General features: G+C 47.5%; 1 protein-coding gene across 3 annotated transcripts in view; it reads left to right on the top strand.

The window, feature by feature from the left end:
* Ccdc149 (coiled-coil domain containing 149) overlaps positions 1–11239 on the top strand; it is a 94094-nt gene extending 82855 nt beyond the window's left edge. For 2 of the 3 annotated variants that reach the window (XM_029544906.1, XM_029544907.1), the window contains exons 12-13: positions 1892–2008; positions 9188–10389. In XM_029544906.1, the coding sequence (XP_029400766.1) occupies positions 1892–2008; positions 9188–9615 (545 nt within the window). In that variant the 3' untranslated portion in view covers positions 9616–10389. Of the gene's footprint in view, positions 1–1891; positions 2009–9187 lie in introns of all 3 variants that reach the window. The other variant, XM_021211093.1, reaches the window with a different exon arrangement.
* Positions 11240–15151: the final 3912 nt, after the last annotated feature.

Below are 15151 nucleotides of genomic sequence, written 5' to 3'. Positions count from 1 at the left end.
GCATTTCTAGGTGGTGTCTTTGTGCTCTAGGAGTGGATGTCATTCTGGGGACTTCCCATATCACCCTGAACCAGAGATCTATAGTGTGCTTTGGGAAACCTTTCTGGATGGTAGCACTGAAGTTTCTAGATTTATTCCATCAAAGACAGTGGAAGAACTTCAGGGTCAGCTCCGAGTAACTTCTCCTCAGCTGGCCTGACACACTCAGAAGACAGAGAACCCAAAGGCGACTGCCATTTGCCCAAGACAGCAGCAAGCAGCAAGCACCAAGCATGCCAGATGCTAGGACCCATTAGACACTTCAGGCAGCGACACAGACATTATCAGGCATTTAGTAAGTGGGTGGAGAACTCTCTAATACAAGTTTCTAAAAAGCAGGAGGAACCAAGGAACACAGGGAGGAAATGGACTTGGTTTCTGATTCCCCTAAGGAGGTGTAGACATTTGTTTTTACCCTAGTGGCCTTCTGGGCTCTGCTGAATGGGAAAACAAATAAAATTGTAGTGCCTCTGAGAAAATTTTACTCTAAGCCAGATTGGAGCTCAAACTGGAGCTTTTATGTCGGGCCCAGTGGTTTCCACCCAGAAAATCCTATAGCCTTCCAAGGCAAGAGTTGGCAATCTACCATGCCTATAGGCTCTCCTGACCTTGTAGGTGGCCTTGCTGTTTGTCCATGCACTTGGTGCCAACATGTTTGTTTGTCATTCCCGTCTTCGAAGCTGTTCTTCCCTGCTACCCATCTGTGTGGCCTGCTCTGCCCTCCGCCATAGAAGAACAGTGTGTTTCTCCCTGCCCTCTGGTTCCCTCACAACCTTCTCCGCCCTCCTTGGGGAGTTCACATGCAACAGGCAGCAAGGTTATGCTGAGCGTATGTTCCTAGTGGGAATACAGCTGGGATGATCCCACCTGCCTTGTGACAGAGATGCCTAGTTGACATGACCAGATGCAATCAGGACAGTATCAGGTGTGTGGGAGTCCTTGCCGATGATGTCAGCGGGGGTGACATTTGTGGAATACTTGCTTAAACTTCAAGATCTTCTCCTGACCACTTCATTTTGTCTTCGCAACCACCCATAATCAGAAAGCTGAGGCTTAGAGAGGGAAACTGACGCTCCTGCTGTCATCCAGTTAGCAGATGACTCTGTCCAGACCACAGCTAGTGTCCCTCCCCAGTTCCCTGCTGCTGCTGCTGCTGCTGCTGCTGCTGCTGGCCCACCCAGATGCTCAGTTCTTCTCAGCCAGACAACCTGCCCTTTATTGGAGGCACCCGTGGGCAGCTGCTCTTGAGGAGGTGAAACAGGTCAAGGGGAATGTGCATGGATACAGCCCTGCTCCATCCTCACACTGCTGACCTGCTGACTACATTTCTCATACTGACCACAGCTGAAGGGATTTCCCAACCAAATAGCTAGCTCATTGTATGGAGTGTCTTGGTTCCATTTCTGATGCCGTGACAAAAAAAAAAAAAAAAAAAAAAAAAAAAAAAAAAAAAAACCTCTGATCAAAGCAACTTAGGAGAGAAAGGGTGTGTTTAACTTACAATTCTAGATTTTGAGGAAGCCAAAGTGGCAGGAACTTGAAGCATCTAGTCACATTTCTAATTAAGGGCAGAGAGAAACTATGTGCATGCTTGTCCTCAGCTAATTTTCTTTACTTTTATACAGTCCAAATCACCTGCCTAGGGAATGGTGCCACCCACAGTGGGCTGGTCTTTCCACCTCAATCGGTATTGTCAAATAATACCTGAGAGTCCAACCTGATCTAGGTAGCCCTTTTTCCCAGGTGATTCTACCGTGTGTCAAGTTGACAATTCAAAGTAAGTCTTACAGGTTGTAATGTTACCCAGCTAAACCAGTGACATGACAAGCCAACCTTCTCATCTTCCTCATAGGGGGCAAGGACACCATACTGCTCAGTGACCAGACTCTCCCCATCATACAGAGGTCAAAGTCCCCACTGTTGAAATTTGTGGAACAGTCCACTGGGGACAAGGAGAGTGCCAGAGATGGTAAGTGTATCTCAGGTTTGTTGTTTGTTGCCTCCTCCTGGTCTGTGATCTCTACAGAACACATGTCAGTGCCAGCAGGACCTCATCCTACAGCTATGGTGGGACTCCATGACAACATCCTCACTCCATACCTACTCTCTCTCTCTCTCTCTCTCTCTCTCTCTCTCTCTCTCTCTCTCTCTCTCTCTCTCTCTCTCTCTCTCTCTCCTATCTGCTGCTACAATCTCCTAATGCTCAGGATCTGAACTTCCCCAGCTGTCTGTGGCACTACATCATCAGCTCTCCAACTCTTCCTGCTTCCTTTTTTTTTTTTTTTCTCTTCACCTTCTTAGTTCCTCAGACTTGGAACCTTATAGTCCTCAACTCCTGTCAGTATCTCTTCCCCCTTCACATCTGGCCTATATCCAAAGTCTTTCTGTGGGGTTTCTTGGACCTTCCACTGGGTGCTTCAGTCCAGTTGTGTCATCGGAGACTCCACTCTTGGGTTCCCCACTTCCAACCCATCCTTGTTCTGTCCCCATTTTCATCCTTCAGCTGTACGCTCAACCCATGGAAATACCTCGCCATCCCGGTTTACCCTGCTCAGAGTTCCCAAGTTACTCTTAACTGTCACATCTTAGACTTACTGGTCTGCCCCCCTCCCCTGATGACTGGATGACCTTTTAGCAGGGTGGACTGACCAGCTCTTTTATTTAACTCGTACTGTGAAATGAGCCAACTCACATACAGCTTAGAGCTTGGAGCATCAGTGGGAAGAAATAGAACTCATCTAGATGTATGGTAGTTCTGCCCACCAGATTTGGGGCCAGCAAGGTTCACCCAGTCTCTTCTGACTGTTCAGATCACTCAACAAGTGCCAGAATGGTAAATATAGAAGACATTTCTAGGTTTTCAACAGAAACATTCTCAGGTAGAAGAATCCCTGAATATAGCTCCTTACCCTGGTGAATCAACGCTAGCCAGAAAGCAAAACTGGATCTTTGCAGCCTGCACTGCTTGTAATACTGGCCTCCGGTCCACCATGTGTAGCCTTGTATTGTGGCTGGTGGTCATGGCATGCTGGCAGCCTATGGCCTCATGGAACGCCAAAGCCTCTCTCTGCTCGGAGTTTGCTGAGCCTCTGGGTAGCCCAGGTCTGTGGCACAGAAATGGACTCTGGCTGTCTTCATCTTCACAAGGACAGCCCAAGTGATTCAAATGATAGCTTCCAGGGTCCCATCATCAATGTGCATTGTTCTTGTCTGTCCTGAGTCAGCTCTTGGTGGGAACGAGGATGCGTTCTCTGGGAGGCTGTCAGTGTCCCAATGACCTCCTCACTGCTGTGGCCTGATTAATTCCAACTGAAAACTGCCACATGTAGGAAGACAAACAAAGCCCAAGACAGACAGCCAACAAAAGATGACAAATGTCTCTCTGGGGCCTATGAGCATGGGGGACACATATTTAGGGGACTAACACTTTCAACACTATTTCTTCTTCATCTTTTAGAGGGAAAAAAAAGCAATATTTTTCTTTTCACTCTGTCATGAAGCATTTGCCTCGTCCTTATTGATGTGTGTTTTGTGACTAATAAGTATTAATGATATTAATTCTGTTTGTGACAGCAGCCCAGAATAATTACTATTATTTGCAGTAATATTTTCCAACTTCAGGCTCATTCATAAGTCTTTTATGGAAACGTCAGTGTTAGGAGTCTGTAATTAAAGCAAAAGTAAGGCTTCCCACGGCTGGCTTAAGAGTTAACACCCCAGAATCTTAGCATTCAAAGAGAGTTGGTTCCCATAGCAAAGCAGCAGAGGTCTTAGTGAAGGCATGACGGCTGTCATGTGTTTAAGAACTTTTCTGTGCGTATTAATAATTGACTTACGTATGCTGTTTCTTTTGTTGCCTTCTTGATAAGCACAAGGAAAAGGGGGGTGAACCTCGCTGTACCCATGATTCCAGGGGGGGGTGAACCTCGCTATACCCATAATTCCAATTTCCTAGCCTGTATTGTTCTAGTCCCAAGACATGCTACCCAGCCTCTCTCAGGAACAGCAAAGGAAATGGGTGCAGACAACAGAACCACAGGCAGTGTCCACCATCCCTTCAGGACTCTTCCATCTGTCCTAGTGTCCACCATCCCTTAGACACCAGGCATCCCCTTCCTGTGGTTGTGTCTAGGCTATGATGATAACACTGGGACTATCTTCCTCGTCCCATGGACAAACATTTAAAATAAAAATGTTTCCCAGGTAACCTCAAAGGAGGGGTAAGAGAAGGAGGAGAAAGGAGAGGAGGGGGGAGAAGGAGTGGGGAGGGGGAGATAGTGGTGACAAGATTCACACATCTAGACAGGATTGGAATATCAGAGAAGGAAATAGCATGGGGCGAAGCAGCAGCAACCAAAAGGCCCCGGCATAATTCATCCCAGCTTCCCTTAGATGTAAATGAGGGTGGCAGAGGTCTCACCTGAGCCACAGTGAAAACACACTGCCAATGGTTTAGGGGTGAGGCTGTACTGAGGAAGGTTAATTAATTTTTCAGGGGCGCCAGAATATACTATTAACTGTCTCAGGAGAAGTAATTTCATGAGAGTAATTTCCAGAAGGAGTGTATTCATCTCGCAAGGGTGAGAAGTGCAGCCACAGGAAACCCCCAGAATTCGCTCCTTTTGAATAAAGCTCCCCACTCTGCTGGGAGCGGGATGGCTCTGACTTAGGGTTTCTCAGGCTCCTCTAGAGCCACTAGGAGATTTTCATCTGTTAGTAGGGAAGTGATGCATTTGCTTCCCTGAGCCGCCTTGGATGTAGGTAGCTAAATATTTGTAGGAGTTAGACATCTCCTTTCAGAAAGTACCATTTTGAGAAGTTTTGGGGTAGTTACCTGAATATACCTTAAAATGAATACTATAAATTTAAGTTGCTTTCATAAAGTGATACATGGTATTTAGGATGTATGCTAATAGATTCACTTTTTCATGAATACATGTATAAGCCCATATATTCAAGTACTTAGTAAGATATATATTGAGTCTCTGCCAAAGAACACTGGCAAAGTTAAAAAATTATTCAGGCAAGACTTTGTACTTAAGGTAGTTAGTTATAAGTAACAATTTGAGGTAAGAGAGAGGAGGTAGAGGTGGGGTGGTAAGTTCTAGGAGGCCCATACTTCCCCTTGGGAAGGCTGTCACTAGGAATAGGGCTTTGGGCTAGATTTAATTTTCATGGAAGAGGTGGGGGCTAGGCTGTTCCTCAAATGTCCCCTTTGGAATGGACAAGGGAAAAGAGCGCTCCTGGGAGAAGGGGAATCAGCAAAGGCCCCAGGAGAGGTTCGGTACCATGAGGGAGTGGCTAGCATAGCTGGATAGAGGGATGCAAGGAGGGGAGCTGGGATGTGGGATACAGAGAGAGACTGGTGTGGAGGCAGGAACAGGCTTGAGCTCTGTTCCCCAGAATCTGCAGCCTTTGAAGGTTTTCTCCGTGGAGGAAAACGTGTTGAGATGTGTGCTTTAAGGTCACAGTGCTTCCCACACTACAGTGGGAACCCCCATCCCCTGGGACCTTATGAAAGTACGCATTCTGAGACCAGTAGATGAGAGGTAGGGCCTGACACTCTGCTGCTCTCAGCAAGTCCACAGACATGACCAGAACAGCCAAGTTGTAGGGAGGCCCTTGGCTTGGCTTGGAGCATGACCCTATTGGGAACGGTACACACTGTTATCTTGGCTGGACAAATCACAGCAGGTTTTGGTTATCATTCATCTATCTATCTATCTATCTATCTATCTATCTATCTATCTATCTATCTATCTGTTCAAGGATTGCTTGTATTCATATATGTGTTCATGTATTTCATTGTAAGGACAAGTGCCAGGATCAGTTTCCAGGATGTAGGGAACAGTGACACATAGTATCCATAACTGAATACAGACTTGAAAATGAGAGGAAAAAAATTGGTCAAGAGTCTATCCCTGGGGTTCTTCTGTGGTTATCCAAAAGGCTGAGAAAAATGAAATGGCTCCTTTTAAGTGTGAAAAAAATAAATAAATAAATTTGAATCAGGAAAACTAGATTAATCACATCTCCCATGATGAAAGCACTTTGCAGACAGGATTCATCTATGGATCTCGAGGTGAGAAGATGATCCTAGCTAGATTATATCGTTCAGTCTGGATCGTCTTACAAGATGGAGGCAAGGGAGGATGTGGCCTCTGTAGATAAGCCAGGGTGATATAGCTATGGTGATAGGCACTGGAAGAATCCTGCCACAAGCCAAGAAGCCACCAAAACCTGGGAGAAGTGGGGAGTGGATCATGCCCTTGAGTCATCTGGGGTCTGTGCCATCTGGGGACTGTGATCCTGTTCTGCCCAGGACTACTTAGGACTTCTGGGCTCCAGAGCTATAAGAAAACAGATGTGTGTGTGTGCTAAGTTGGTGGTCATCTGTTATAATCCCCCAAACATCAATCTATGTACACCCAGAAGTCGACTGAACCAAGAAAACCACAGACAGCCAGAGAGGGAGGAGGCCGTGGCTGGTGGGAACACGAGGCACAGAGGAGACAGAGGGACAGAGCAGAGGATATGGATCTGATGCTACAGACCTCACAGGGGAGGGGCTGGAGACAGACCCAAGTCATTAATCAAAATTAAGAAAGGAAAGTGGTGGAACAATTACAAAGTGGGGCCTAGAGCAAGGTCGTCAGGTGCTCGGGCACACTCTCAGGGAGGCTAGTGGGGCCCCATCCCCCTCTGTTTTTCTCGTCCTTCCCTGTCCCGGGTGGACATGTTCAGTTTACCTTGTGCTTCCGGCATAACATGCTGCCTGGCGCAAAGCACCAGGGAGTGGTGTAGAACCAATCTGGGCTTATCCCTGACTAGCTTACAGATAAGTGAGACTCAAGACTATGGTTATTTTATTTGGCTTTGACAATTGCTGGGGAGGGGTCACCCCTAATCTACTCTTCTAACTGCAGGTCTGGCTGCCTCCCCAGTGGTGTGCGGTATGTCCCAGATAGTCGCTGTTGCTCCTGCCCACAGTCCAAACCCACCTACCTCTAATCCTCCTAGTAATTGGCTGTAGCCAATTTTATTTAACCAATAGTTTTAAGTCAAGGAACAAGGTTTGCCACACACATAAGCCTAGACCTTACAGTCCATAGCAATAGGCCAAACAAGAGAGCTTACTATGGGTGAGCACCCCTACAACCGTGAGCTGAAATCTAAGAGCTGGGGATAGAGCTCAACAGTAGAGAGATTGTCTAGCTTGTTCAAGGTCTTAGGTTCAATTCCCACTAACACCCCCAACACACACACACACACACACACACACACACACACACACACACACACGATGCCTTTTTCTTTTTCTATGTTGACTATCTCCATTTTGTTACCATAACGACAGGTCTCTCCAGTTGTCCCCACCTTTTTTATATTTCTACTCAAAAAAAAAAAAAAGGAAAATTCCATTTTTAAAGTGGTCTTAAATGTTCAGACGGCATCAGTCACGTCCGTTGCGATGTCCGACCTCAGGAACCTAAGTTGGACAATAAGATAAAACGTGTCACATGTGCAGAGCAGCTCCTAGCAGTTAAGGCCCAGCTGGCCCAGAGCACTTTAGAGCTGGCAGAAACAGGTTCATGCAGAGACCTAAGGGATCTTATGTCAGGCCCTGCTTTCTAGAGGAGCTGAACCCACAAAAGGTCCATACATAAATGATAAAGGGCTCATCTATGTGGCTTTGCCATAGGAACTGGTAGTCCAACAGCAGACAGGCAGAGGACGGGGTCCTTGGTGTGGAAGGCAGGATGCCGCCTCAGCTGCTCCTGGCTGGAGCTGAAATGCCTCAGAGAGACTTTTCAGAGAGTTGCTGGTATTGATTCTACTCATCAAAGCCAAAGAAGCTGGTGTCCGATATCAGCTGATATCCATCAGCCCTTCCACCACACTGCCTTCCTCTATCTCTGTTCTTATTGGAGCTGCCAGCTGGAAGGTGCCGCCCACATTCTGGCCAGGTCATCCCTGTCCAGGCACTCTCCCACAAGTTCTAGATATCTCTTCAGCCAGATGAGTTGACTATAAACCTATCAGGTATGTTGGCTGGCTGGAAGGATGCATGTAGGTATCCTTGTATCCATGTGTGTATACTACCTTGGAAACGGAGGCTGCAGGCCATCAGGCGTGGACCAGTAGGACCTTGCAAAGAAAGTGAATGGTGTCAAAGCTAATCTGGAATCAGTAAGGCTCCCTCCACAGGTGTGATGTGGGAAACCAACAGGAACAGGTGTCCCACCTCCTGCCAATCTTCTGCAGCCTGGCCCCACCAGCCAGCTGTCAGCCCGAGAACCTCCCTGTACACATCCCATGGCCTCACGTGGTGGTGGTCTGCTGTGGTTCTAGTCAGGAGTACCAGAAAGTCTTCCCGGGGCCTTCGGTGTTTGCATCAAGACCTTTGCTCAGGCTAAACTCACCCAGTTGTGCGTCTTCCACATCCTTCATCATAGTGGCTGCTCCTGAGGTCTCAGAGCGCACTGTCTTGTGGGAAATTCACAGCCTAGTATTGAGCACACCTATCCTGGTATTCAGAGCTGTTTGTTCTTCCCTAGTCATATTTCCCACTATGATGTATTAGGTCAGAGAGGGACATCAGAGTCCTCCCTTTTGCTTACCTGAGAAACTGAGGCCAGACGAGCTGTGATCACAAAGCAAGTGAGTGGGGGAAATGGGGACAAGGGGCCAGCTCCCAGGACCTGTCCCTTGTCTTCTGACTCCTGCTTCTTGTACATCTAGAATTTCTCATTGATAGAGGGGTTTAAGGCCAAGAGTCTGGTGCCTCAGGAGGGAGCGGCTTGAAGCTGTTTGCACATAGCCTTATATCTGAAGCTGGGCAAACACTGGGGATCCCCTCAGAGAGTAAGGTGTTAATGGAGATTGAGAGATGGGGTGACACTAAACCTCCCCAAGCTATCCCCCTTCTCTGAAGACAGCCGTAACTCCATCCATCCATAAAGGCCCTCAGCTTCCAAAGGACAACCTTGGTCCTCAGATTTAGTCTTCTGTAGTCACAGGAAGCCTATTAATACTAAGCCATTGGTTCTTAAAGGCCTCGGGCAGGTGGCTAGGTGGGAGTTATCAGGAGAAGAAGGTGAGACCAACGTGCTGCTCCAGGTTTAATGCTGTCCCTGCCTGTTTTCAGGGGAGATTCAGAAGCAGGAGGATGAAAGCTGCACAGCTGCCGAGGCGCTGACAGAGCCTGAGGATGCTGGAAAGCCTGCTGTCAGCTCCGCAGCCCCGCTGAGCAACGTGAACCAGCTCTTGGACTTTCATCATTCTCCCGTACCCCAGCCACCTTCAGAAGAAGTCAACACGGTGGGGAGGGAGAGCATTCGAGTGACTGATGGGCAGGAGGCTGCAGACCTGGAGGAGGTCCCAAGGGAGGCTCCCACGGAGGACCAGAGGTGTGAGCCGGGGCTGTCCCCATCTAGCCTGGCCTCCCAGGAGGAATGCACCACAACTCTCCAGGACCGCTTGCCTTCCACACAGCCAGAGGTCAGAGCATCCGGTGTGGGAGGTGACAGAGGCATCTCAGAGGGTGGAGACACACGAAGCCCTGTGCATACATGAGGGGGAGAGAGACTGACAGGGTGACACACTGAAGGCACCAGGGACAGCGAGGAAAGGCTGAGGCCTCGGAACAGTCACATCCAAGCCCCTTTCCGCTAAACACCTACCTTTCCTGTCTACAAACGAGAGAACACTCTGATCCTGCTGCGAGCTGGGAACACCCAATGGTGCCAGCTCTGTCTGATTTATTAAAGCTGGCCTGTGAGCTTCTCAGTGTCACCTCTGTCTGCTGAAGACGTGCCGCTGTGAACATGGCCGGGCACGGGAATCGTGGTTGCCATATGGCTGCCTTTCTGCACCCTTCTTCCTGTCAGCATTTGTTTTATTAGAGAGAAGATGTTTTTCTATTAGCATTTAATGTTGTCCATCAAGATGATAGGACAAGCTAGGAAAGCAGGGGGCTTTTTTTTTTTTTCTCCCCCTGGGTCTCAATCTTGGGAATAGCTAGGTGGCTGGAAGGAAAGATGTAATTGGATGAAATATGTTCATGAGGCCATGGGTGCACTTTGTCATGTAGTGGTCTCCGAGGATCCCCCAGCAATGGGGAGGCTTGGCACTCAGTGTTTCACAGTGGCAGGCAGGAGGGATGAGAGTGGGCTGGGAAAGGGAGGCTGCAGGTCAAAGAGGCTGTTTGCTGACTGAGTGCAGATCTGAGCCTGATCTGGAGGGATAGGTAACAAGCGGCTGCCAGGAGCAGGGGACATTTTAGTGGTGATCTGATTTTTGCGTTATTGTTATTTAGGTGATAGAAATACTAGCCATCTTTACCCAGCCCAAGCTTCGTATAGGATGGTGTGGTTATCTGAGGTTTGGGAAAAGCTTAATGTTGCCCCAGTTCCTTACAGCACTGAAGAAGCCGAAAGCATTCACTCCATCAATAAAATTTTGCATCTAGGCCCCCAGAGGCCAGAATTGATCTCAGAAACTCCAGCTAGAAAGAACTCAGAGGAGAAATGTGTCCCCATTCATCGTAAACCCTGTCTGTGCCCTGGGACTCTCTGGGACAAGGACAAACCGTCTGATGGGAGCCCCAGTGCCCTGTTTATCCCTCTGTATTTCAGACTGTCCCCTGCCCCTGAAGGCCAGCCCTTTAGGGAAGGAGGCCCTGAGGCTGCAAGTTTACACAGGCCAGTAGTCCCGGAGGTGCCTTTTGCTATGGATGGGGGCCACAGCTATTTTGTAGGTGCCTATGGTCAGTAGTGCTGCATAGGACACCAGAATGGCTAAGGGAAACCCAGCCAGATGTGACTCAGAAAAAAAGAAACTAAACACTCTCATCTCCCAGAAGTTCTGGTTTGGACACGCATCCAACAGGTACACTTCTTTGTGGCCATTCAGCACTTTCGAGTAAGGGGGGTTTATAGTAAACTCTAGCACAGTCTAGTAGGGCAAGAAGCTACAGTGAGCCCCAGGGTCTGTGCTCTAGGGAGCCAGGATAATAAGGGTCCATAGTTTGAGCTCAATATATACATCCAGCACAGGAGGCACCTGTGTTATCAGGTGGAGTGAGCCATTAAGCTGATGTTGTTATATATATGTAACTATGACAACAACATCCCCACTTCTGCTGTGTCTACCCAGCATGGTTCTTCTACTCTGTAGACATTAAAGAGAGTCCAGTCACACTTACGGTTTCCCTTGGTCTTTTTTAAATAGTTGGCTGTGGCATCCTCTCCTAGGCTCTGCCTTATAACCTGCATCTATCCTGGTATTCTCAACAACCGCTCATACTCAGGAAGATAAATGTAAACAGTAGGGTAATGAATTCTGATGTGTGTGTGTGTGTGTGTGACCAGAATGTCTGAAGTGGAGCATCTTGGAACTACTTCAGGAAATTTTCCATGGGACTGGGTATCCATCTCCCATGTTTGCTTGTTTGGGGTTAGTTGAGTTCCTGGCTGTAACAGCTCCAGACATTACCCTGTTATCACATATATTTGAAGGCACAAGCGTGTCTCTCCACACATATGTATAAACATCTTTTAAGAGGCAAAGGGGAAGAAAAAGGGGGGGGGGGTTCTTCCATACTTTGTTAGTCCCAATTTATCACACAGCTATGCCTAAATGCCTAGCTAGGAAGTGATATTTTTGTGGTGGGTATAAGTTCATCAAGGTATAGTCTCTGAGTTATCCCTAAAGATGCTAAAAGAGATACAGACAAAACAAAATCATGTCTCAGGCGGCAGAATGAGCAATTATGTAGACTCGACCCCTGCATATCTTTTCTGTTCTTGCTTAGTAATATAAAATATTAAGTTGCCGATGGGTCTTAGCTGGAAAGCAACTGTTGTTGACTAGGGAAAGGCCTTGTCCGCTCTCTCCTTCCTGATTATGGTTTGCTCTCCTCTCCCTCCTCCCTGATTATGGTCTGCCCTGTTTCCTAGCTTTCTTTCCTCCCACCCTTGCTTCCCTCATAGGCGTCCTGTTAGTTTTCTACCTTAGTTTGTTAGTTGGTTAGCGGGTTAGGTAGTTAGTTGGTCACCAGAATGCAGATTGCAGTCCACAGAGATAAGTTGATAGTCCTTAAAGAGAGCTCGTTTGACATCTGCATTCCGCATTTTCTGTGGCGGTGAACCCTAGGTATGAACGGTCCACGGGGCGTTTGTGGAAATGGATTGGTGCTTGAGAAACCGGCCTTTCTCACCCTTGCTCTCTCCCTTCCCAAGCCCTGTTGTCCTCCTCTGCCACCCTCTTCATCATTCCTTTCAGCCCTACTGGCCAGAAGGTCTCTGGTAGAGCCTCCTTCCCACAGTGAACTAGAGTCAACTGAATTAGTTTAGGCTCCTGCATGGCTGCCTAACACACTCACATCATCCATCACGATGCAAGGTTCTAGAAAGGGCCCTGGTGGTGGCATTCCATACAGTGGATTCATACTACACTCCTGCCCCGGGAGAACCTGCCCCTGCATCACTATCTGGCATGACAAGGTCATTTTACTTGCTCATTAATATGGTTCTTTGCTATCTGTCACTTTACAATGACAACTTGTTTTTGTCCTTCTTGGGTTTTCCATACCCCCCCCCAATACACACACAAACACACACACACACACACACACACACACACACACACACAGGTGCTTTTCTGCCATCATTGTGTAGCCCTGAGAATGCCTGGGTTCCAACCTCCTCTCTAGAAATCTCTGCTGGAATACTCTGGAAGTTGTGTTTGGAAGCATCCTTCCTGATTCTGAGTACTCCCTCAGGAGACAGCAGGTAGGCCATCTAAAAGCCAAAGGGTGGCCATGAGATCACACTTTAATGCAGTCCTTTCCCCTAGGCGACTGAACAGAGAGCCGAGTAAGATCAGAGCAGAATGCAGGAGAGGCTCTAATTAGAGGGAAAAGCAAGAAAAGTAAGAACTCTTGGTCTCTCTAGAGTACGCACACAAAAGCAAAACACCGTGACTCAGCATGGCGACAATTTACACCTCTCACTAAATGACAGTGTTCTCTTTGGCTGTGTAGGGCAAGTCCACACAACACTGAGATGTTTCACTTTGGCAAATCTGTGTGAGCCCCCGTGGGGAAGGGACTGGGCTCAGGATGCCCCTTTGATACTGGGTTGCCTGCTAAACAGGAGTTGGGTTTGTGCTCCAGAAGTGGGGGTCTGGCAGGGGATGCAGGGGCAGGAGGGAATGACACAAAAATCCAGGTATGGTGGCACACACTTGTAATCCCAGTGTGTGGAGACAAAATGGATGGGCAGGTCTCTGGAGCTCACTGGACAACCAGGTTAGTTATTTGTAAGTTTCAGGGCAATGAGAGAGCAAAACAACAAAACTAATGGACTGTGCCTGGAGAATAACACCTCCAATTGTCCTCCGATGTCCACACACACATGGGTAGACACTATACACATACAGCGTTAAATCACCTTGAGTGCACTGTGCCATTTCTAAAAATGATGACGACGACGACGACGACGACGACGACGACGACGACGACGACGACGACGATGATGATAACTTCCCCCTTTGCACACAATGTACTGGTTCCTTCATCATCATGTATCAGGCATAACTAGATCTTGTGCCATTGTTACCTCAAATAAAAAGGCCTGGAGGCCAGGGAGATGGTTTAGTGTCTAAAGAGCTGGCTGTGCAGGCTGAGGAGTGGAGTTCAGATCCCAGCATCCATGGAAAATCTTGGTCCTTGTGGCAGCCTTCCTATAACACAAGCCTTTGGGAGTTAGAGATCTAGCCTAGCCAAGACAACTCCAAAGTTAGTAAAAGGCCTTGCTTCAATGTGTAAAATGGAGAGGGGTCAAACAAGTCACCTGCCAACGAGCTTAGGTCCACCATGTGCACATGCATGTACACACTTGTTTGAAAACAAACATGAGATCATGAAGGAGTGTGCCCATGCATACACAAAACACACCACACACACACACACACATGCACAAGAAGAAGGAGATGGAGGAAGAGAAGGAGGAGGTAGAGAAGGAGAAGGAAAATAGGGCAGGCTCTATGACTCAGTAGATAAAGACATTTGCTGCACAAACCTAGCAACTTGAGTTCAGTGCCCAGAACCTGTGTAATGGAGTCCACAAGTTCTCCTCTGACCTCCACACATGTACCATGGCAACTACATGCTCCCACACCCCCCCCATCATTCATATACACAAAATGAATTTTTTTTTTAAATGTTAACTTTTGTGACTGGGGGATTAACAGTCTACATTATCTATTACGCCTCTCCCCTAACCTTCACCAAGGCCAAGCCCACGGTGGCCATTACTCCATCCCATGGTAGCAACTCATTCCTTGCCATGTGTTACCTGAAATTCTTTGATCATATGGCAGCAGTGAAAACTATGGAGAATGTAAGGATTTTATGCATTTTGTCCAAACAGCAGATCTAAACTCAGTTGGTTTATTTCCTGCAGGCTTTTAAGTTGGCCAGAGCACTCACTGATTTGCTCTATTTTCTTAAATTTTTTAGTATTTTTTTTTGTGTATGTGCACTAATAAGCCCCACGCAGGAAAAAAAAAATTAAAACATCCCTGCCATTCTGAGAAACAGCTTATCCTAACATCTAAAGATAGCATCCCTAATTATTGTCTACATTGTGTGTAAGCTACGCGGGATCGAGCATTATTCTTGCTTTACCAGCTGTGGGTAGGTGCAGCCATTACATCAAATGCTTCTAATTTTACAGGAAGAAATCAAAACAAGTGTGGGTTTAAGTCCCAGCAATGAACGCAAACCCTGTGAGTCAAACCGGCAAACTGATTAGCAAGCAGGCCAGGAAGTCAAAACAGCAATATAAAGAGATCCAGAAGCCAGATCTGTAAGACGAGGGAAGTAAGAATAGAAGCCAGGGATCAAGTGGAGTCCAGTGGGCGGTCTTGGTGGCACCCAAGGTTTTGTGCCAAGAACCAGATGTCTGCCTTATAGCTCTCAAACTTCTCTTCTCCTTCTGCCTCTTGCCACCCCCCCCCCCCAAGCTGCAAAGACAGAGTTGTCTCCTATGGACTCTGGTTGGTTGACTGTAGAAATGCTTCTTAGAAACCTCGAAGTGAAAGCCAG

The sequence above is a fragment of the Mus pahari genome, chromosome 13 (assembly GCF_900095145.1).
Source record: "Mus pahari chromosome 13, PAHARI_EIJ_v1.1, whole genome shotgun sequence".
NCBI lineage: Eukaryota > Metazoa > Chordata > Mammalia > Rodentia > Muridae > Mus > Mus pahari.
This window is presented reverse-complemented; position numbering and strand designations above follow the sequence as displayed.